Genomic DNA, 22,424 nt, shown 5'->3' with positions numbered 1-22,424 from the left:
CTGTTTCCTTGTGTCTACAGTGGTAATAGCAACATTTCAAAGGGGGTGTTGTGAGGATTAAATAAGATCATCTATGCATAGCATTCAGCTTTGTGAGATCTCAGTAAAGATTGACCACTAGCCCTAGGCTCTCCTTTGAGCTCACATAGTCCAGGAATTCAGGTGCAGGTTAGGAGATGAACCTGAAGATGCTCCATCACTGGCCTGAGGTTAATGGAGTCCGATGACTAAGAATACAGCTCATCTTTCAACCCCAGCACCATACCACAGTACTTACTCCTAAGATCCCAGGGTCCTCCAAGTTCCATGCTCATCACATATTCCCTACCGTCAGCACAAGGGATAAAGAATGTTCTTCCCACCAGGGTGACTTCAAAAGACTCACTGTGTGTCCCGGCCACTGTAGCTCAGTGGTTGAGCATCAACCCATGCACCAAGTATTCGATTCCCAGTCAGGGCACATGCCCAGTAAGAGGCATGCAGGAGGTGGCCACTCAATGTTCTCTCTCTCTCTAAAATCAATAAAAAAAAATTTTTTTAAAGTTAAATATTAAAAAAAAAAAAAAACTCACTGTGTTTAGTGCATTGAGAGTGGTGTCATCCCGAGAAGCTGCGACACAGCCATCCTCTGTGGAGCCTCCATCACACATGCCTGCAAATGCCGCCATGCTCCTTGGAAGGCAGAAAGGGAAAACATCAGTACAGAAATGTTAAGCCTCAATTATCGGAGTACATTTGCAGCCCAGACCAAATTCCATTACTACATGCATGGTAAACCAGAGTTCTCAGTCCTGTATAATTCACCCTTCACTCAGACACAAAAATGTTTCTCTCTCTTATTCTTACCATGCTTTTTCAGTACCCAGATTTTAATTTTCAAGGCATGTACAATCTAAAACTATTTGCCACAACAACTGGCTAGATTATAATCTTATGAAAGAAAAGTTCCCAGGAAACATACAAAATTAAATCCTCTGAAACTTTACTTAATTCCTTCCATGCTACACATTAAGTATCTGTAGGTGAATTAAAAGTAAAAAAAGGAGTCTTAGTAGTCATTCCCTCTGCTACAGCAGTGTCATTGCTACTGTGGGCCTCCATGCATAGCACCACTGACCAGAGAGCAGCCAGAGCTGAAATTTAGTCGCCTGGCTTTATTTTAGCATTTTTGTTGTACACGGTGCTGCAGTGAGTCCAATAAATCACTTCAGACAAAGGAAGTCTCTCTACCTGCACTACTTCTTTGTATTTAGTCATATATAGGTTAGCAAGTTCTCATACAGGGAAGCCACAAAAATGTCACATTTATGCCTAGCACCAATGAACAGCCATAAAGTGGAAAAATTTGTAATGGGATTTAAAGATGGACTGAATGACCAAATCACTCAATGTACTGAGGAGTGTTGACAATCGCTTGTATGGCTTTAGAGGTTTTCCTTCTGAAGAGTTCCAAAATCTGATGTGGGACAAACACAAGAAGAAAAAAGTGACTTTATCATGGTAAAATTATTTTTCTCTGCTAAGAAGGATCAGGGCTCTGATTACAGAGGGTATAACAAAACTGACACCAGAGAATGCCCAATATATAAATAAAATTTCAGGGGACAGGAGAAAGTTTATTGCCTACTAATCAATTCAGATGGCCTAATTCAGAAAGCAGGATGCGGCGTATTCCTATTACCTTGCTGCGCGCAAGTACATAAGGAGGTCACAGTCATTAACTCCAGGCATCCAGACCAGCTCCTCATGTTGGGTCACAGTGTCACCATCTGGAGAAGGGAATGGTTGCAAATCGGGAAGTTTGGCCTGTAAGACAGGAATGAAGAAGTCATAATCATGGCTCTTTAAAGAGCTGCCTCAGGCAGGCCCTGGGAACAGATACAGGAGCTTGCTAGATCTCTAGGCAGCACTGAAATAACAGCAAAACCCTGAGTCACTGAAACGCGCCTGCAGCACATTTCAGGATCATTTCAACATAGATTTCACAATGGACTGCTTAATCTCTATTTACAAGACCAGCAAACAGTGTCAAAGTTAAACCAAGGCCAGAAAGATCCAAAGAGCAAAACAGAAATGGACATGTATGAATAAAAAAAATAAAAAATGTTTCAGGAGATTACAGCACCCTGATAAAGAAAGAAAAAAAAACCCACACATTTCTAATATAACAGGTTTATAAAGAGACATCTACAAATAATGAAATCTCACCTAAGGATATTTGTTTAAAAATTAAATGAACTATCCTGTTAAATTAATGCTCTTCTCAAGAGAGTCCATGTCAGTCATGGTAAACATCAAAAAAAGACATAGAACTGGAGCTAACGTTACAAGTAGAGTAGAACGAAATGAAGGTGGCAGAAATTAGATGAGCAGTGGCTTCAGGAGAGGACTGCTTATGAAGGGGCAGGAAGGAACTTTTGGAGATGACAGAAATGTTCTGTGTCTTGATATAAACTGTCACAGCAGACTGAACAGAATATATTAATATATGAACAGTTCACTGTATGCAAAGTACAATAAAAATCTTTAAAGAATATTTGAATATGAGTGCTCAACAACTAAGATTCTAAGTCAGCTGTAATTTAGAGACTCGAATACCTTTTCTCATCGTCACTCTGCTGGGGCAAAACAAGCAGGTACTACCATACCCATAAGAGATCTATGAAAAGACATACATGTTCTTATTGTCCTAAAATTTGAATATGAACATGTTAGTCTAATATTTTAAACTAAGAACTGCAGTTTAAAAGCTCCGGTGTCCACAGAACCCAGGCAAAAAATCTGAAATGAATTAAACAGGCTTAGTATAAGGCAGCACTGTCTAATAGAAATAAAATGAGAGCCACATAATTCTGTTCAAATATTCTAGCATCTACATTAAATAAAACACCACACCCCAATTTGGACTAGGTACATTCCAAGTGCTCAAAGGCACCTGCGGCAGTGGCTCTGGACTGGAAGTGCAGGTATTAGGTCCTAAAGAATGAAGGGAACCAGGGTGAAATAGAGAGTGGTGCCCCATCCTGGGAATGCTGCCACTCAGGAATAAGAAGTAGCATTCGTGCATTGTCCAGTTTTTTCCAAAGTCCAAAAATCTTGATTATTATGAGAAAGCTCATGGTTTTAATGTTCGTCATTCAAGTTTTTAAAACAATTGTTTGCCAAAACAAATCAGTAGGCTATGTGGCTCTCAGGCATTGAAGAAAGCATTGACTTGCTCCAAAGATCCTCTTCTTTAATTTAGTACTGACTTCTATCACATTTTATTGGGTGCCACAGTTAGTTCTGCTTAATATACAGTGAATGTATTGAAATAACATTAAAACACAATAGATATTCATATCAAAAGATCTTTTAACATTTGTACTGAGCTCTGCTTCCCCAGTACCAGGCACAGAACCTAGTAGAGCAGCTCTCCAATGGTTGGTTGTTAAATTAATTAAAAAGTACTATTGTTGTGAGGGAGGACCAACTCCCCTAGAGAAAAATGGGCTAGAAATATAATTAGTTAGTTTACAAAACGGAAATGCATATGGCTTTTAATGGTAGGAAAAGATACTCTACTTGCTGAGAAGAGAACTATTAATTAATGACAGTAAGATACCATTTCCCCATCCATCAGGTTAACATAAATCTCTTAAGTGTGACAATACATAAGTCTACACTGCTAATATGAATGCAAAATGGTACAATCTCTATGGGGGGAAATTTTGGTTTGTTTTTTTTTAGTCCTCACCCGAGGACCTTTTTTGATATTTTGTTCAGATACAGTGGGAGGGAGAGAGAAAGAAACATCGACGTGAAAGGGACACATCGAGTGGTTGCCACCCACACGACCCAACCAGGGCCGGGGACAAACTGCAACCGAGGTACATGCCCTTAGCGGGAACCGAACCCGGGTCTCTCTGGACCGCAGGCCGACGCTCTAACCGCTGAGCCAAACTAGCCAGGGCTATGGGGGGAAATTTTGTAATATCCTAAGCATTACATGTGCACTTGCCCTCTAAGCCAGCCAGCCCCCTTCTAGAGATATACCCCACAGATATGTTGGCAAAAATGTAAAAATCTATATGTACAGGTTATTACAGCATCACTTGTAACAGCAAATTACCGGAAGCAACCCAAATACCCATCAATAGGGACTGGAGAATGAACTGTTACGCGCACTCAATGGAGTTCCATGAAGTGAGAAAGGAAACAAGGGGACTCTGTGCTGCTGTACTGTTAGAAGGTAAAGAAAGGGGGTATAGATATGTATATTATGCTACTATTGATCTAGAAACAGAAGGTGGGAGAATATAAATAGGAAGAAATCATAACCTTAAATTAAAAAACAACTATCAGCCCAGCTGGTGTGGCTCAGAAGATTGAGCATCATCGCATGGACTAAGAGGTCCCAGTTCCATTCCCAGACAGGGCACATGCCTGGGTCGTAGCTCGATCCCCTGTAGGGGTGTGTGCAGGAGGCAGCCAATCGATCTTTCTCTCATACATTGATGTTTCCATCTCTCTCTCCCTTACTCTCTCTCTAAAAAATCAATAAAAACATATTTAAGCCCTGGCCGGTTTGGCTCAGCAATTATCGCATCAGCCTGCAGACCAGAGACTCCTGGGTTTGGTTCCCGCCAGGGGCATGTACCTGGGTTGCAGTTTGTTCTCTGCCCCAGAAGGGGTTGTGTGGGTGGCAACCACTCAATGTGTCTCTCTCACATCAATGTTTCTCTCTCTCTCTTCCCCCCTCTTTCCCTCCCACTCTATCTGAAGATAAATGCAAAAATGTCCTCAGGTGAGGATTAAAAAAAAAAAGGAAAGAAAGAAAACATATTAAAAAAACAACAACCACAATTATCTGTTAGGAAGAGAGGGAACAAGGGGAGGAGACAGGGATAGAAGGTAGACTTTTGGATATACTTTGTTTATATAATTAACTTTGGAACCGTGTAAATTATTTTACACAATTATAAATACAAAATTAAGTTTAGAAAATAATAATCCCTTAAAAACTCTGAAGCAAAATGAAACAAAGCACCTAAATATGCATTGAGTTACTTCCTCTTCAGGAACTATCTTAAGTAACTAAAACGCCTTGTTTTGCCTTTACAACCCTAGTGGGACATACTGTGAGGCCCAAAAAAAAAAAAAAAAAAAATTAATAGTACACTGTTTTGGATAATCATATTATTTGTATCAGTGTGAGTACTGCTATTCTGAGCTGCTCAAATGTATTATGGGATTAAAGCAAATACTTATGCTGGTGTCATTTAAAAAAGGAATTTAAGAAATAAGAAAAAGATACAGATTTGGATGAAAGAAAAATAAAATTAATATAAGATCTATATAAAAATTTGAATTTGAACTATTAAGAAGCCATGATATATTTTATCTTTAAAAAAAGAAGAAAATGAAAGCAAAAGCCTATTTCCTAATCCATTCCCTAAAAAGGCCTGGAAACAGTAGCCAACCTAATAACAATAAACTCCCTAGCAGCCAGGAAAAAAAATACATCACTTCCCACTGAAATAATGAGGGCTCTTATGCGAAAAGTTTAATTCCAGATCTAGGGTAGAGAATGTAACAAGATGAGACATTACAATCATGTCATACCAGATAAAAGGAACCTACCAAAGTCCACTAGGGTGGAGTCAAAAGGACACAGAAGACAGCAGGAAGAGGCTCTTATCTATCCCCAAAACAGATCATTTAATCATCAATTAGAATAACTGCAACAGTTAGCATATAATAAACAATCTTAAACCTATTGGTCACTGCTGAAAGGTATTGGGGGAACCAACTCTGTATTTTGAAATCTGTACACTGAGGGGAGAGTCAAGCATTAATCTTTCTTTTCCTATGATCCAGGGAATCAAATAGTTAAGGGGGAAGCTTCATGTAGTCAGCTAATAAATCAAGGAATGGTAGGATGAGAATATCACCATTTTGAGATCCCTAATTAAATAGTGGGTCTAAGTAACAAGCAAAGGCTGCAAATCATCATTAAAAGACACCAGTGCCTCCTGGTAGACCCACAGAGCACCAACTTCAACTATTCTTGCCAGGTAAGAGTACCAAACTAGAGTATGATTAAATCCCTAGACTTAACTACTAATTTTCAAGATATGCCCAGGACAAGGGAACAAGTTTAATGACACACAAAGATTCGAACAGCCAAATCCAGACAGTGGAACACCCTATAGGGCAAAATACTCAGCTTATTCAACCCACATATTGAGAGGGGGGAGAGAAATATGAGAAACATGAATTAAAAGAGATTTATGAGATATATCAACCAGTTGCAAAGCACGACCCTTATTTAGATTCCAACTTGAACTGTAACTCCCCAAAAAAAGAGAGAAAGAAAGTGAGAGAAGCAATTAGGGTAACATGGACATGGTGGACAAATGAATATTAAGAAATTGCTCATTTTCGTCGGCCCGTGGACCAACGAGTCGCGGGTTCGATTCCGGTCAGAGTCACATACCTCGGTTGCGGTTCGTCCACAGCCCTGGTCAGGGTTGTGTAGGAGGCAGCCAGTCAATGTATCTCTTTCACATCAATGTTTCTCCCCCTCCCTCTCTATCTGAGATAAATGGAAAAATATCCTCGGGTGAGGATTAAAAAAAAAAAAGAAAAAGAAATTGCTCATTTCTATTAGGTGTGATATATTGTGACTGTTTCTTGAAAGAGCTCTTATATTTAGGATATTTACAAGTGAATGATACAGTTCTGATTCATTTCAAAATAATGGTGGAAGAGATGTGAGAAAGAATAAATTAAGCAAGTTTTACAATAATACGTGTGAAAGGAGAGTAATAGGATTAAGGAGGTTTACTGTACTTACCATTCCCTACTTTTGCATATGTTAATATTTTACCTAATAACAAAGTTAAAAATTTTAAGAAGGTAAATGTTTCCAATTCATAAAAAGATCCTGTTATATTTGGTGCTCTGAAACATTTCTTTTTGAAGATAAACCATACAGAATATATTTAAAATCTGACATTAAAAAAATATCTGATTTTAAGTGAAAGTATACAAAAATCCAAGCATAGTAAATCTGTTAACTTCTAAGAACTTAAGCATCTTTTACTTAAAAACCACTTTTTCTGTTACGGTAGGGAGAAAAAAAATCTGTAAAATAAAACTCTACTACAATGATCTCAAGCCACTGGAAACACACAGAGGAAGAAAAAAAAATAGGTGTTAAAATAGAGTGGGAAGAAAGAGCAGAGAGAGGGAGATGTAATCGAGTGGTACCAGGCTGGTACTGGATCCCCTGGTTAAAACATAAGTCCTAGGCCTGAAGGCACAGAAAATACAGTGGAGAGATGGTAGTCAGCACTACCGAACAGGTCACACCAAGAAAAGAATATACAGTAGGTCCTTTTGTTCACTGTCATTTCATTTTAATGCTGGAGATATGCGATAGGAACTTTAGTTTACTCTTGTTTGTATTAATCAGCCTATGGTAAAATTGGTTTCATTATATGTTGTTTCACTTAGTCGCAGAACCTATCAACAATGTTAAGTGAGGACTTACTACACCTGAACGAGGCAGACATTAAGAGAAGTGTCCTCTTGCAGCCTCTTTCTGCCTGTCTGTTATAATCCTAGTTCTGGGATGAGAAGTATCTTCTAGTAATTAGATGCCCCTGATGGTTCTGTGTTTTGGTTTTAATATTCCTTTGCTTCTTAATTTCTTTCTCATTACAGAGTTAAAATAAATTTTTAAAATATGAATGACATACAAGAAATACTCAAAACCAGACAGAAAAATGACTAACTAGATAGACTACTAAAACCTCTGTACCTTATACGGAATTTGCCTGTACCTCGCATCTCTCGTATGTGCTTGCCACAGTGGCTGACTCCAACCAACATCCATTCCAAATCCAATCACAATGATCTAAACCCATTTTCCTAATGGCTTAGAAGTGGACACATGACCCAATCTATGCCAATGAGATGAAGATTAAGGGAAACCTTCTGGGAGAATGTTCCTTTCTTCTAGAGGGAAGAGAAGAATGATCCCCTCAACATTTGCTGTATTTCATTCACTGTAAGATCCACTATTAGTTTATGTGCATTTAGTAAGGAGAAATGCTGCCCATTACATTATAATCATACCACAGACTGTACAATGAAGTCCGTCAGAGATAATGAGAAGTGAAGGAAAGAAGAGCATCTTAGGATCAGTGAAGTCAGCTAACGGCTTGAGGAGGAAGCCAGCACACAGGGGACAGCCAAGCACCAGGATAGCCACGGAGAAGCAGAGCCTGGTCCTGCTTGACCAGGGTGTGATGATTTGTGGGACCATAAACAGCCAAGTTCAGCCCGAGTTTTCTGCTCCTGCCCATCAAAGCATCCTAACTGACAGAGAGATCAAAGGAAGAGATGACAAACATGACACCAGAGTCTCAGTAAACCAAATAAAGCATGAGAGGGGGCACAGGTCACAATACAACAAGCTACCATCTGACAAGTATCCTAACCATCCTAACTCTTCTGAAGGAAAGAGAGCTTTTAAGAAGTTAAAATCAATGTATGTGGTAACCAACTGTTCACGGATGGGTGAATGGATAAACAAAAGTTGATATATACGTACGATGGATCGACTATTCAGCCTTAGAAAGGAATTGAATTCCAACACGTTACAACCTGTGTGCACCATGAAGACATCGTGCTAAGTACAATAAGCCAGACACAGAGGACAGATACTGTGTGGTTCCACTCATCTGAGGTATGTAGACTAGGAAAATTTATACAGAGAGTAGATTTGTGGGTGCCAGGGGCTGAGGGGCAGAAGAATGAGGAGTTAATGTTTAGGGGGGACGGTTTCAGTTTGGGAAGATGAAAAGTTCTGGAAGTTGATGGTGGTGATGACTACACACTATGAATGTACTTAATGCCACTTAATTATATACTTAAAAATGGTTAGAATAATTTTTACATCATGCATATTTTACCATAATTAAAAAATAAAAGTATGAGGTAATCTGGAAAAAGAAACCTGTGCATTTATATAAAAATGCCTGTAGAGATATCAACAGTTCTAAGTTGCTCCTCAACAGAATAAAAGGGAAGCAGAATAAGAAATAAAAACCTATCAAGGAAGCTACTGAAATGCACTTTACCTGATGGCTAGGACCGACACGAATTTCTCCCTGGGTACTGTTCAGCCTCCTGTCAGGAAAACAGATTTTGTTAGCAAATGTAGTTTTGACATAAACGTTCACATATTTTTCAAGGAAAATAATCCACTTCAAATAAATGAGGTATAACTCAGGAAGAATCCACTATTTCTAATGCTGCCTTGTACATGTACACCCCCCACCTCATACATCTCTCAACTTTTTCTCCTAAAAACCCCACGACTGCAGCTTCCTGGTGGAGTGCCTTTACCATCACTGCTTCCATGCCTCAGAAAGAGGCGCATGCCGACAGTGTAATTCCAATAGATGCTTATTCTTTTCAAACATTTCAGGGTGCCCTACAATAAACCTTATTAAAATATAAACAAGGTAATTTATGGTTCCGAGCATACATACTGGGTCATTCACTCATTACTTCATTCAACAAATATTTATTACGCATCAACTATACGTCAGGAATTATCCTAGGTGTTGAGATTAAAGCAATGAACAGAACACTGTTCTTGCCTTCTTGGAACTTATATTCTAGTTCAGGTAAGAAACAAAAACAAATAATAGGTCAGATGATGATAAAGGCCAAGGAATTGTGTAGATGGTAAATGATGAAATATTTTTACAGCTTTCTACAGGACAGTCATGAAAGGTCTTATTAATAAAGTGAAACCTGAGCAGAGATGAAAGACATGAGAGGGAATGAGCTCAGCAGGTCTTGGAGGTGAAAGGGCTTCTCTCATTTCAGTCTATGCTGTTCTTTTTTTCTTTTTTGTTACACAAATTAACTCATTTACTATAGGACAGCAGTGTTTCGACGTGTGAAACTTCTACTGGTCTTTCAGTTCCTGTCCTCTAATGGCAGATGTGGCTGCAAGGGCAGCGCCAGCGACTGTCTTCATGCAGGAACCACAGTGCCAGATCCCACAGCTCGTCTCTTCATCTTAGTTTCACCAAAGAAGAAGCATATGTACTTGGCATACTGGTTAATTTCAATTTTCTTCACCATTTTCCTGAAGGAGGCACCGTAACAGGTCCCACTTTACCAACGATGTGGACCTTCTTGGTGTTTAGCCATGTCACAGAAACCTAGGTCACAACCCCGAGACAGCAGGTCTATGCCATTTTTACTGCACTTGCAAGGCCCACCCCTCCCTTGCTCCAAATCCTAACCATCCAAGTTCCTTTTAAAAGCCACTATTTCCAAGAAGTCTTTCTTGATGTCCTCCCCATTTCACTCCACACACCCAGAAAAGTGTAGGGAGTCTTCCTCTTTTCACTCCATGAAATATTCATTGAATATCTTTTTTGTCCCAGGCCATGCATAGGGTACTTACTGAGTGTATGACGGAGAACAAAGAAATATAGTCCCTGCCCTCCCAGAGCTCACAGTTCCCAGCTACCTGTGTGTAACATTAGGAAAACCTTTTCTGTGTCCAGTGACCAGTCTCTGTTGGGTTTACAGTCACTGAATTGACACTAGTGCCCAGGAGGAGACTTTACATAGCGAGAGCTGATCAGTGAGTATGTGTCGCCTTGCACTAAGCTGAAGAGTACTATAAAACAGCTGCCCTGGCCGGTTTGGCTCAGTCCGTTAGAGCGTCGGCCTGCGGTCCAGAGAGACCCGGGTTGGGTCATGCGGGAGGCAACCACTCGATGTGCCCCTTTCACATCGATGTTTCTCTCTCTCTCTCTCTTCCTCTCTCTCCTTCCCACTCTATCTGAACAAAAAAACAAAACAAAACAGCAAAGCACCGAAGAGGAAGCAGTCTCTTGTTTCTCTCCTGTGGATCTGATTTGCCCACCATTATGTATGAAGTTGTTAAAGTGAATTTAAAAAACTATTATTTCCTTCAGAGGCCTTGGGTCCAGCACTTCCTTCATTTTTAATCCAACAATTTTACTCATGAAGAGTCTTATCTGGGCAAAGGTGGCCAGTAGATATGACAAAGGAGAGATGAGTAACAAAAAGAAAAAACGTGTGTCCCAGTACTTTTGAGCTTACACCCCACCTACCAGGGGAGGTAGCATCCATCCCCAAAATACCAGAAAAATTTCAATCTCTATGTTCATGAGCACAAAGCATTTCAGGAGAAACAGAGTACAAAACTGATAAGGGGAGTGGCCAAAATTAGGCAGGCTTCAGGAGCAGACAGTCAATGAATGGGTTAAGTTCCAAAGAGACCTCTGAAGGAGACGACAAGCACAACAGAGGGCTGGCTCCACAAATGGGAGGAAAGCCCTGCAAAGACAGCAGGTTGAGGGAGAGAGAGGGACATGGTGGGGGAAAAGCTTGCATGAAGTGCAGACATAAAATATAAGCCATCTTCGTGTCTTCAGGAGGCGGACATGTTGAAAAACAGAAGCCAGAAGATAAACTGTTCTAGCAGGGCTCTGTAAGAATCATAAGAAGCTGTTTAGGGAGGTGTGGAGAAGAACCACTGGACCAGGAGACTATCAATCACCAGTACCGTTTTTAAAAAAATAAGCAGTTAGTATTACCAATTTCCCTTCTAACTTGTCCCTTTGTTTCATAACTAGCTATGAACCAAACTAGCTGCCAAAAGTTTCTCCTTTATTTCTAAATACTTTCCAAATGTTTGTGTGCCTACATTTAAGTCCAGCCAAAACATTATCATCTCAGAAAGCTGCAGCCACAGCCCATCCAGTAATTTGTACCCACAGCTCCTCTCTCAGGTTGTTCTAGAAGGTCTATGTTATGCCAAGATTTTCAAGTGTTTGGTTATGAAAGCATTTCCCATTACTGCTACAGATACTGCTAAGTCCTTCATAATTCCAAGACAAACATTCCTGGTTCATTTCATTTTAATACTTTTTCTCTTTTATGTTTTTTTGTTCTTATTTTCTTTTAATATTTTAATAAACCAATGTCATATTAGCTTAAAATTATACCACAATTGCCCGGCCAGTGTGGTTCAGTGGTTGAGCATCGACCCATGCACTAAGAGGTCGCCAGTTCGATTCCCAGTCAGGGCACATGCCCAGGTTGTGGGCCCAATCCATAGTGGGGAACATGCAGGAAGTGACCAATCAACAATGTTTCTCTCTCTCTCCCTCTCCCTTTCTTTCTCTCTAAAACTCAATAAAGAAAATGTTTTAAAAATTTCAACAAGAAATGTACCACATTAATAAAAACAAACCCCCCAAATACCTTATTGAATAGAACTAATTAGACCTTATTTATATGTGTAAAAATGGAGGCTAATAATTATTAATACTGCTAATAATAATACAAGTGAGGGAAAAAAATGTGTTGGGGAAATCTTAAGAGCCTAAATTGAAAAAGTTTTCTCTCATTCATGAAGGCTACTATAAGGTGAGTAAGTAAAAAGTACAAAATAAAGGTAAAACAAAGAACTTTAAAAAAAACATATTTACAAATCAATTTTTACAACAAAAGCATTTCTGAATCATATGCAGCTTTCAAATATTAGGATTTCACACTAAGAGACACAACAGTTATTTTTGAGCAGGGTCAGGATCTTAGGGAAGCAGACACTGGCATTAGCTGCCATGTCCAGGAACTCCCAAACACAGAATAAATGGCAGAAATACTTTTTAGGTCCATGATAAAAAAAGATAGATAGCAACAGAACCCATTAGTGAGAACTGGCTGCATCCAACAGAAGAACTGTCAAAATATGAACTAAAGATGAAAGATAAGAAGTAGGCTTCATAGGAAACTGCCAGGATCCAGCTATACCTAAAATCCACAGAACTATCACCACCCTCCCCTCTTCTGACAGCATCCAAACTGTTAAATCAAACATTCCTCCCCTGCTGCCTCACTCCTCCCTTCTTCCCGAAGGCTCCTCTTATGGCTCACACTGCACTGTAGAGGATAAGTCTGCTATGTGAACATTTCCTACCTCCACCACTCTGGGACTATCAGCTTCTAAAATACAAGAACTGAGATTTAATTCATTTTTTGTATCCCCCCAGAGTCTAATACAGTCCCTGCCTGGCATTATTATGCATTCGGGACAAATTAAAAGTTCCCTGACTGCATAAATATCTCTGGACTACTAAGATGTAAAACTTGACAAAAATCACCAGGAATTATTACTTAAATGTAGTATCAACAGTGTGTAGAAAACATTTGATAATCATATGCTGACTACTACATTTTTCCCCTTAGGTAAACAATTCTCAAACCCCTTCACATTTTTTTTACAGTGTAAAAAGTGTATATTTAGAATTAGCTAGCTGAACTCAGTTTAGATGATCATAATTTTGTTGGAAATATCCCAAGCATCATAGTCAGGAGTCAGTGAAACATATGCCTTCTTCTCTTCATCAGGTTTGATCAGGGTGTTGACCTTGGCCACGTCAGTGTCATAGAGCTTTTTCACAGCCTGTTTGATCTGGTGCTTGTTGGCCTTGACATCCACAGTGAACACAAATGTATTGTTGTCTTCTATCCTCTTCATGGCTGATTCAGTAGTCAGAGGGAATCTGACGATGACAGTAGTCAAGCTTGTTTCTCCCGAGGAAGCTCTTCCAAGGACATTTAGGCTGTCTTTGGCCGTCAGAAGGTGGGTGGTGTGCGGATCTTCATTTTTTGTGTGGCATTGCTTTCCTTTGTCTTCAAAGTTTTGGCTCTGGCTTTGAAAGGGGTAGGGGCTCCCTTCTCAACTTTCAGTGATATCTTTGTAAAAAGCCCTTTCATGTTCTTCAAATTACTGAGCATCCCAACTAAGTTTCGAAATATTTATTTATAGCAATAAGCTCATTATTTATGCATATTAACACGCATAAAATTTTTTATAAAACATGACTGTACTTACACAGAAAAACAGTGAAAATAAAGGCACTGTTTCACATTTTTGCAAATCTCTTTAATGGAAGATAGCTGGATTCTCATATCTGCTTCTACATTCAATATGTTGCAACATGTTGGTTTGGTTAATATACAGTATATGAGGAAAATCTTGTCTCATACAGATATGTAACTAGAAAAGCAAAAAATATTTTAATACCTTTTTGCTAATTATGGATATTCTTTTTGATACTACACCGAAACTCAACAAGTGATTGTTTCTTAAAGAATTTTGGCCAATGTGAATCTGAAACCTTATTAATGACCTTCTGGATTCTTACATTAAAATCCATTAGTCTGTCTTGGTCTATGGATAAAGCTTCTACCAAGACATGATTTTGTAATGTCATTCATTGGTTAGATGGAAAATATTAGTTCACTAAGTTTTGCAGATCTTCCAAATATCAATACAATTCATTACACACTTGTTGTTGTTGTTGTTAATCCTCACCCAAGGATCTTTTTCCATTGATTTGGGGGGAGGGGCATCGATGCGAGAGAGACACATCAACTGGTTGCTTCTTGCTCAACCCCAACCGAGAGTGGGGATCAAACCCTCAACCCAGGAATCGAACCCACGACTCTTTGGTCTACGGGCTGACACTCTACCCACTGAGCCAAACTGACCAGGGCACATTACACTTAAAAAAAAATCACACTCATTAATATCACCACCTGTCTCATAAGAAAAGCCTATGGGTGCAAAAGAGCTGTCAAACTCAAAGTGGTGGGTCCAGTTTTTCAAAATCCTAATTTTTACTCTGAAGCTTAAATCTTACCATTAGCAAATATGAGCTATTGTTTTCCTTGAAATGGCAGGCTTACTTCTTCCACTTTCAATTAAGTGTCTGCCAGTTACCCAAGTTTGAACAACCAGTTTGTCAGTTATTCTCTCAAATAAAAATGGTGTGCATGGGAAAAGTGGCGAGGTGAGCCTCTAAACAGTCTATGTCCTTGGGCATGCAACAGAAGTCTTTCGTGTCACTTCCCATTTCTTCACAAAGAACATCACAAAGACAGACCTCAAGGGTTAGGGTTTGATACAATTTATAATGGGGTCCACAAACCACACTTTTAGAAGTGCTGCTTATGAAGCATTCTGGACTTTAAAAAGTATCGGAGGCTAAAATTCAAAAGGTCCCTAATCCAGACAATTCCAGGGTTACCCATCGATTAGTAGCACAATAGCTAACAATTGAGTACTTTACATCTGTTCTAGGGACTCTACAGTATTACCTCCTTTTACATATTAATTCATATCTTGAAATTGATTGAAATATTAGTACTGATATTCACAGAAATCCAGATCTCATTCTATCTTGTGTTTAAACAACACAGCTACATAAGGTTTCTGCTTGATATACAGCATTGCTTAATTAATAGCAGTATTAACTGTAATATCAATAAAGAATCTAACATATACACTGAACATTTGCTCTGTGCCAGGCATTTCAAGCCAAGCAAATTCAATATATTTTCTTATTTAATCTTAAGGATGACTGTAAAGTAGGTGCTACTGTTACCTGGCCAGATAAGGAAACTGAACCTAAGAAAGGTTAAGAAATTGACGAAGATTACAGAGCCAACATGTGAAAAAACCAGGATTCAAAGTCAAGTTTAGCTAACTCCAACGTCAGAACTCCCAATCACAGTCCCATATGGCAGAGTGATTGAGTTATGGAACCAGAATTGTACTACTTACAAACAAATAGAACCAGAATGAGAAACCATATCCTTTTCTCTAATTCAGTTCTATGTTCATTTCAAGCACTAAAGCAAGACAAAATAATCAAAAAGAGGGTTTTTTAAAGCTTGAAAATCATATTAGAAAAGAAAAGCCACGTTAAAGGCCAATTTATGTATCACTATGACAATGACAAACTTATAGAGATGGAGAAAAGATTAGTGGTGGCAAGGTGTTAGGAACAGTGAAGGAGAGGGGAGAGGGTGGGTAAATCTGTGTGATGATGGACCACATAAATCTACATTATGGTGGTAGGTACACAAAGCTACACTTGTGATGAAATGACACAGGACTATGCACACACTGTACTGATGCCGATGTCTAGGTTTTGATATTGCACTACATCATATACAATGTACCTATTGGGGGAAGTGAGAGAAGGGTGCAGGGCAGCACTCTGTAGCATCTTGCAACTTCCTGTGCACCTAAAAAATTCAAAGTTTTTAAAAAGTCAAAAGAAGAGGTTAGCTGAGTACAGCATTACAGACAAACTGAGGATAAGAAAGCCAGACATGAGAAAAGTTGATTAAATGACAGATTCCCCGCAAAATATACTGTAGAGAGATGAACTAAAGAAAGGATGCCACAGCTAATGAGCAATGAAATTCAGGAATTAACTCAAGTCACGAATTTCTTTTTTTCTCTGTTTATTAAAGGATCTCTGGTATGGGTCATCTTTTTTGAGAAATCCTTAACTGTGAATCATACGTTAAAAAAAAGAACTGCCACCATCCTCACCAGCAGAGAGAAATTCCTCTGTGTGGCTAATGTAAATAATACATGATTTTCAAATCAGCTGAGACTCAGTCCTCATTATTCTATAAATCTGTGCTTTGGAATATGAAAAAATAGTCCCAGAAGGCAAATTACAATAATGGTAAGTCATTGTGTTTATTCCTTGAGTATTAAAAAAAAAAAGAAATACATTGTATATGAAATCGGATACAAAAGAAACCAATGTAACAAAGCAGTATCCATGGCAACTACAACTTAATATTTCAGGCCTCTTCAGCTGCAGTGGATTAAATAAAATGACAAGATGTTCCCTTTGAAAAGTAACCTGTTACCATGGAAACATTTTAGTCTAAGAAGTAAACAGGGAATGGACAGAAAGGAGCAGGAAGCCTGCAACTGAATATCAAAAAGGGAGATGCCTCTATGCAAAGGAGATGAGAAGGCTGGCTGGCTAGACACAGAGAGGACTCCTTGAGAAGAGCGTGTTAGCTGGAAAAAGGAGCCTGCCCAGACAGATTCGCTTCTTCATCCTAGTGAGATGGGATGGAGTGAGGGAGGCAAGGGTCTGTGAACATTTGATCAAGGCACCCAAATATCTCTACATGAGCATGGTAACTGCTTGAGACAAGGACTTGGGTATATAGGGGAAGAAGAGGGTCAAGAACATGGGATCTAGGGGAAATGACATGAGATGGTAGAACAGAGGCCTTTTAGAGGAGCTGGCATTAACTTCCCATCATAACCCAGACCTCGTCCCCACCCCAAACACAGAATTAATAGCAGTGTGGCCTTTGGCCAATTCCCAAAAGGCTGGGCCTGATAACTCTCAAGTCAGAGCCCTGCTCTGTGGCTGGTGTCACGTGTGAATGAATCACTGTGCAATCTTCCTTTACCTGTCCTTCATATGGCAACGCTCAGAGAGATCATTCTTCTCTTTTCTACACTGTGTTGAATTAAGCAGGAAGACTGACATGAAATCAACAAAAAGAAGACCAGATATTCTATTACCTCATTCAGAAAATGACCACAGAAATGGACTGTAGGTCAGGAAAAAATACACCAAATTTTAGGAAAACAGAAAGGCAATCTATCAGAATCACTTCCTTTTAGAAGGGTGGACAGGCATGAAAATTAGGCTGATGAGGAGGAAGACTGGAACAGTGCAGAGGGTTTCTCAGATTTGTCCAACATGAATACATATTCTAAAGGATAACAAGCCTGTGATTTCTTTAAAGTCTAACATCGTATCTTAAAAATTCATGTAAATTTTGTATTCTATTCCAGAACATATTCTCATTCATTTTCAGATAGAAAATATTTTCCCTAAATCTGAAAGAATCACCATGTTTTTTTTGTTGTTTTTTTTTTGTACATCCTACCAGGATGCTCCACAACTTTGGCACCCCACTACTAGGAGGGAAGAGCTATTAGACACACCTGTGTCTAGCTGCTCAGGAGCAGGGGAAGAGCTCAGATTTCAGAGTCTAATGAACGTGGATTAAAATGTTACTACCAAGGTTTTGCTAGCTCTAAGCATGACTTTGAAGACATAACTCAATCTCTCTGAGCCCGTTTCCTCATCAATGAAATGACATTTTTAACAACTAGTTTACAAGGTTGCTGTAAAAATAAAAACTGATCTCTGGAAAGAAGTAGGCACAGCTCCTGTTGCATAGTAGTCATTACTATTATTAGCTCAACGTACTGGCAGTAAGTGAGAACAGAAGCTAATTCCTCTGAGCTCCCAATGCAACACCTATCTCTTCTTCAGTCCTTATCACAGTCACGATTTTATATTTATTTTGCGTAATTATTTATTTCAAAGGATGCCTGCCTGTTAGACCAAAAGCACCATGTGGGCAGGAACCAAGTCTGTTTTTAGCTCCCAATTACATGTCAGAGCACACTGGCATTCACTAAATAGATCTTAAATGAACAAATGACTCCAATATTTTAACTCAATTATTAGTTAGCCATAGATAGCAACTAAGCATTCAGTCACTTGTCACAGACGATTAGCCCTCCAAGCAAAATTAATCTGAAACAAATTTGATAAAGTGTTCAGCATGAACAAAATTCAGTATTCATGAAAAAAAAGAAAGAAAAGAAAAAGAAAATCAGTCAACAGCTGAAAGAGTTAATGTTCCAAATTCATACACAAATGCAAAGATCAAGATAGGAACTCCTCCAAAATCGAGAATCACAATATTCTAAACACTCTCTGATGGAAGTCCCATCTAATCAAATCTTCCAGTTTACCAGAAGAAACCAAGGATTAAGGGGATAAAGGTGCTCTTTCTAAGGGTTACAGCTCAGTTAATTACAGAGGACTCCAGGCCACAGAGCCGCTTCCCTCCACAGGGTCTCCTACATATAATTCAGAAGCCAAGCTAAGAATTTAGACACTGGCTGAGGATTAGGAAGAATTTCCATGCCGACAATAAGGTACAGTAAACATGGCCTCTACACAGTATTTAATATCAGAAAAAATGGTTTAAAAAATTTTAAACAACATATAAGAAAGAATCTGGTTTCAAAGCAATACAATGACTTTACTCCACTGTCTATATGTCTTGTCTGGCCTTGCCTGTTACATAACAACATTCAGTGTATCTGCCCATGGAATATGTCTGCATCCCACCTCAGGCTCCTCCTGGGGTTTACTGTCATCACTGGCTGCAAACAAGGAAACAGCTTTAAGGACCACAGTCCGACACAAAGCTGTGCGGGCACGCGTGTGCGCACACACACACACATATCTGATACTTTAGAACAAACTTACAGTCGTCCCTCGCCACTTCGTGCTTCGACTTTCGTGGCTTCACTCTATCGCATTTTTTTCAAATATATTTGTTAAAAAGTTGATCGAGACAGTGAAAATGATACAGCGTGTGCTCAGCTGACTGAGTCAATTATACACCCCTATATTACAATTAAAATACTGTATGTATCTATCGACTGTGGGCCTAAGTTTTCGAGCACCCCAAGAATCCTTTAACACCAGGTGCAACTGCTAGAGTCTGGAACCGATTAACCGCGATAAACGAGGGATGGCTGTACAGTGATACCTCGGTTCTCGAACATAATTCGTTCCAGGAGGACGGTCGAGAACCGAATTGTTCGAGAACCGAAGCAATGAAACCAATAGGAAAGCGTGACTCCACAAAGCGTGACTCTCTCTCTGCACTCACACTGATGACGCAAGCAAGGCGCGCTGGGCCGAATGAACGCCATTCGGCTCATCTCGGAAGTTCGAGTTCCAAATATTTGTTCGGATTCCGAGACAAAAGTTTCTCGAATCTCCATTTGGTCGAAAACCGAGGCGTTCGAGAACCGAGGTATCACTGTATTTTTAAAATCCCACTGTGATTCAAATAATTTATAAAGCAGCAGTATTTGAAGATTAAGCCAATCTCCTGACCAGAAATGTTGCTGGGTTGTTGCACACTGAAATCAAACTTTTTTTTTCCCTTTATTGATTTTTAGAGAGAGAAAGGAAGAGGGAGAGAGAGATAGAAACACTGATGAGAGAGAACATCAGTTGGCTGCCTCCTACATGCCCCACAATGGGGATCGGGCCCACAACCTGGGCATGTGTCTTGACCGGGAATTGAACTGGTGACCTCTTGGTGCATGGGTCGACGCTCAACCACTGAGCTACAGAGGCCGGACTGAAATCAAACTTCATAATAAACAGAAATAGAGTGTCCTCAGAAAAAGAGGGACTTTGGCACAAATAAGTAGGTCTACAATGCACATCTAAATGTCATTTTGTTCTGAGTGGGAAGTCTGAAAAATGCTATAAAGCCCAGCCGGTGTGGCTCAATGGACTGAGCATTGTCCTATGGACTGAAGGTCCCAGTTCAATTCCCAGCCAGGGCACATGCCTGGGTTTGAAGCTCAATCCCCAGGAGGGGGCATGCAGGAGGCAACTGACCAATGTTTCTTGCTCACATTGATGTCTCTCTCTCTTGCTCGCTCTAAAAAAAAAAATCAATAAAAACGTATTTTTAAAAAATTTTAATGCTATAAAAAATATGACCATCACCTTACTCCTCTTCACTGTAGTGGTGAGAATATTGGGGAAGGGAGAGAGCCAGCAGCACCTCTGGTGGCAACACAAGCACACACATACACGTTAGAAAAAGTGGTAAGAAAAGAACAGCACTAAATGCTGAACATACCAAATGTTATGCAATATGGAAGTAAAGCTTCTCTAAAAAGCTATTCAAGAAGTGTAAATAAAACTATAAACACCCAAAGACCATAAGAAAAAAGGAGATCAGGAAATAATGGTTAAACATATTGGTCACTAACTTACCAGAATTCCTAACATAATTCTTAACATTGTTTTCATTAAACAGGTTGACCAAAAAATACAGATGTTGTTGAGAGAAGCATACCTACAAGAAACTGTAGAGTTGGCCTTTGAATGAGTAACAATAATACACTGAGCAACTATATGCCACTTTCACACTGTTTCATCCAATCTTAATAACAACTGTCAGAACTATTATTTATCTCCATATGACCCAAGGGAAAACTGAAATTCAGAGAGAAGGAATTTATCCAATGTCACGTAGTAGGTGGAATGTGAGCCATACCTCTAACTCCAAATCTAGTCTTTTCTTTTACCATAGGTGCCACTGATTTATGCAACATATTTAGGCTGGAGGTCCATTTGTCAGGCACTCTACTGGGAACTGAGGCTAAAGAACAGACATGGTCCATGCCCCAGAAGCTTAGAATCTAATAGGGAAGATAATCAATCATATAGTCACAAATAAATGTATAGTTCAAATAATTCTGAACTATAGAAATAATGTCTAGTAATCCCAACTGAATTAGAATAAACTATTTTAGCTTAGACCCAAAGTATCAGAGTATACATCATGAGACTAGATTAGCTTTCTTTCAAATTTGCTTTGAAGATATGTTCAAGAACCTGTCTCTCGCTCTATCAGACACTGCTCAATACAGATAATGATCAGTTTGAGAGGAGATTTGTGACCACATACACAATTTCAAACCTCTCTTTAGCCCATATTTTCTATTTTCTGTCACCTCCTGATACTCTGACGTACAACAGGAGGGGAGCAATTAGCTAAAATGAAACTAGCATGTTTTCAATGTCCAGGCAACACAGATCCTAGACAACTTAACTAAATTAAATTAGTGACCAATATGTTTAACCATCATTTAATGATCTTTTTTATAGCTTTAGAATGAATGCCTCTCTAGTGGAAAGAAAATGCATTTCAGTAACGACCAAAAAGTAAAACGGAAAAGGAAAAATGAATTTAAAAGGAAAAAGAGCCCTGGCTGGTTTGGCTCAGCGGTTAGAGCGTTGGCCTGCGGTCCAGAGAGACCCAGGTTCGGTTCCCGCTAAAGGTATGTACCTCAGTTGCAGTTTGTCCCCAGCCCTGGTTGGTCGTGCGGGTGGCAGCCACTCGATGTGTCCCTTTAACGTCGATGTTTCTCTCTCTCTCTCTCTCTCTCCCTCCCTCCCTCCCTCCCTCCCACTCTATCTGAACAAAAAATGTGCTCGGGTGAGGATTAAAAAAATAAAAAATAAATAAAATTTTAAAAAGGAAAAAGAATGAGGAACAATAAACAACTGTAAAATCAAACATAGTGAACATCAGTCTTAGGGCGTATCAGTCTTCTGATACATAAGCTAACACACCAGACAAGAGTCTAGGAAGCAGTAGAAAACAGACCTATGTTATGAGCAGATTCATAGACTCTGCAAAATTTATGCTGACAGAGGAACACTTTAAATGTGATTCAACCTCAGATTCTGATTCAAGATTCTAATGTAATGATAAGGAGTTAAAATCAGGACAATATTTTGGTAAACTCTTACTTTCACGTTCTTTTGGAAACACTGTCTATATTCACCAACACATCCCAATACTCAGAAGTATAACAGGAGGGAAGTAATTAGTTAAAATGAAACTAACTA

At 39.2% G+C, this 22,424-nt stretch overlaps 1 protein-coding gene across 2 annotated transcripts in view; it reads right to left on the bottom strand.

Moving 5' to 3' along the window:
- RERE (arginine-glutamic acid dipeptide repeats) overlaps window positions 1-22,424 on the bottom strand; it is a 408,992-nt gene that overhangs the window by 114,075 nt on the left and 272,493 nt on the right. For both annotated transcript variants that reach the window (XM_036256631.1, XM_036256632.1), the window contains 3 exons: window positions 9,132-9,180; window positions 1,682-1,806; window positions 573-672 (listed from right to left, as the gene is read on the bottom strand). In XM_036256631.1, coding sequence (XP_036112524.1) covers window positions 573-672; window positions 1,682-1,806; window positions 9,132-9,180 — 274 coding nt within the window. The remainder of the gene's footprint in view (window positions 1-572; window positions 673-1,681; window positions 1,807-9,131; window positions 9,181-22,424) is intronic.

This window comes from Molossus molossus, unplaced genomic scaffold (assembly GCF_014108415.1).
Source record: "Molossus molossus isolate mMolMol1 unplaced genomic scaffold, mMolMol1.p scaffold_m16_p_12, whole genome shotgun sequence".
Classification (NCBI taxonomy): Eukaryota; Metazoa; Chordata; class Mammalia; order Chiroptera; family Molossidae; genus Molossus; species Molossus molossus.
The sequence above is the reverse complement of the archived record's forward strand: the minus strand, read 5'-3'. Positions and strand labels throughout refer to the sequence as shown.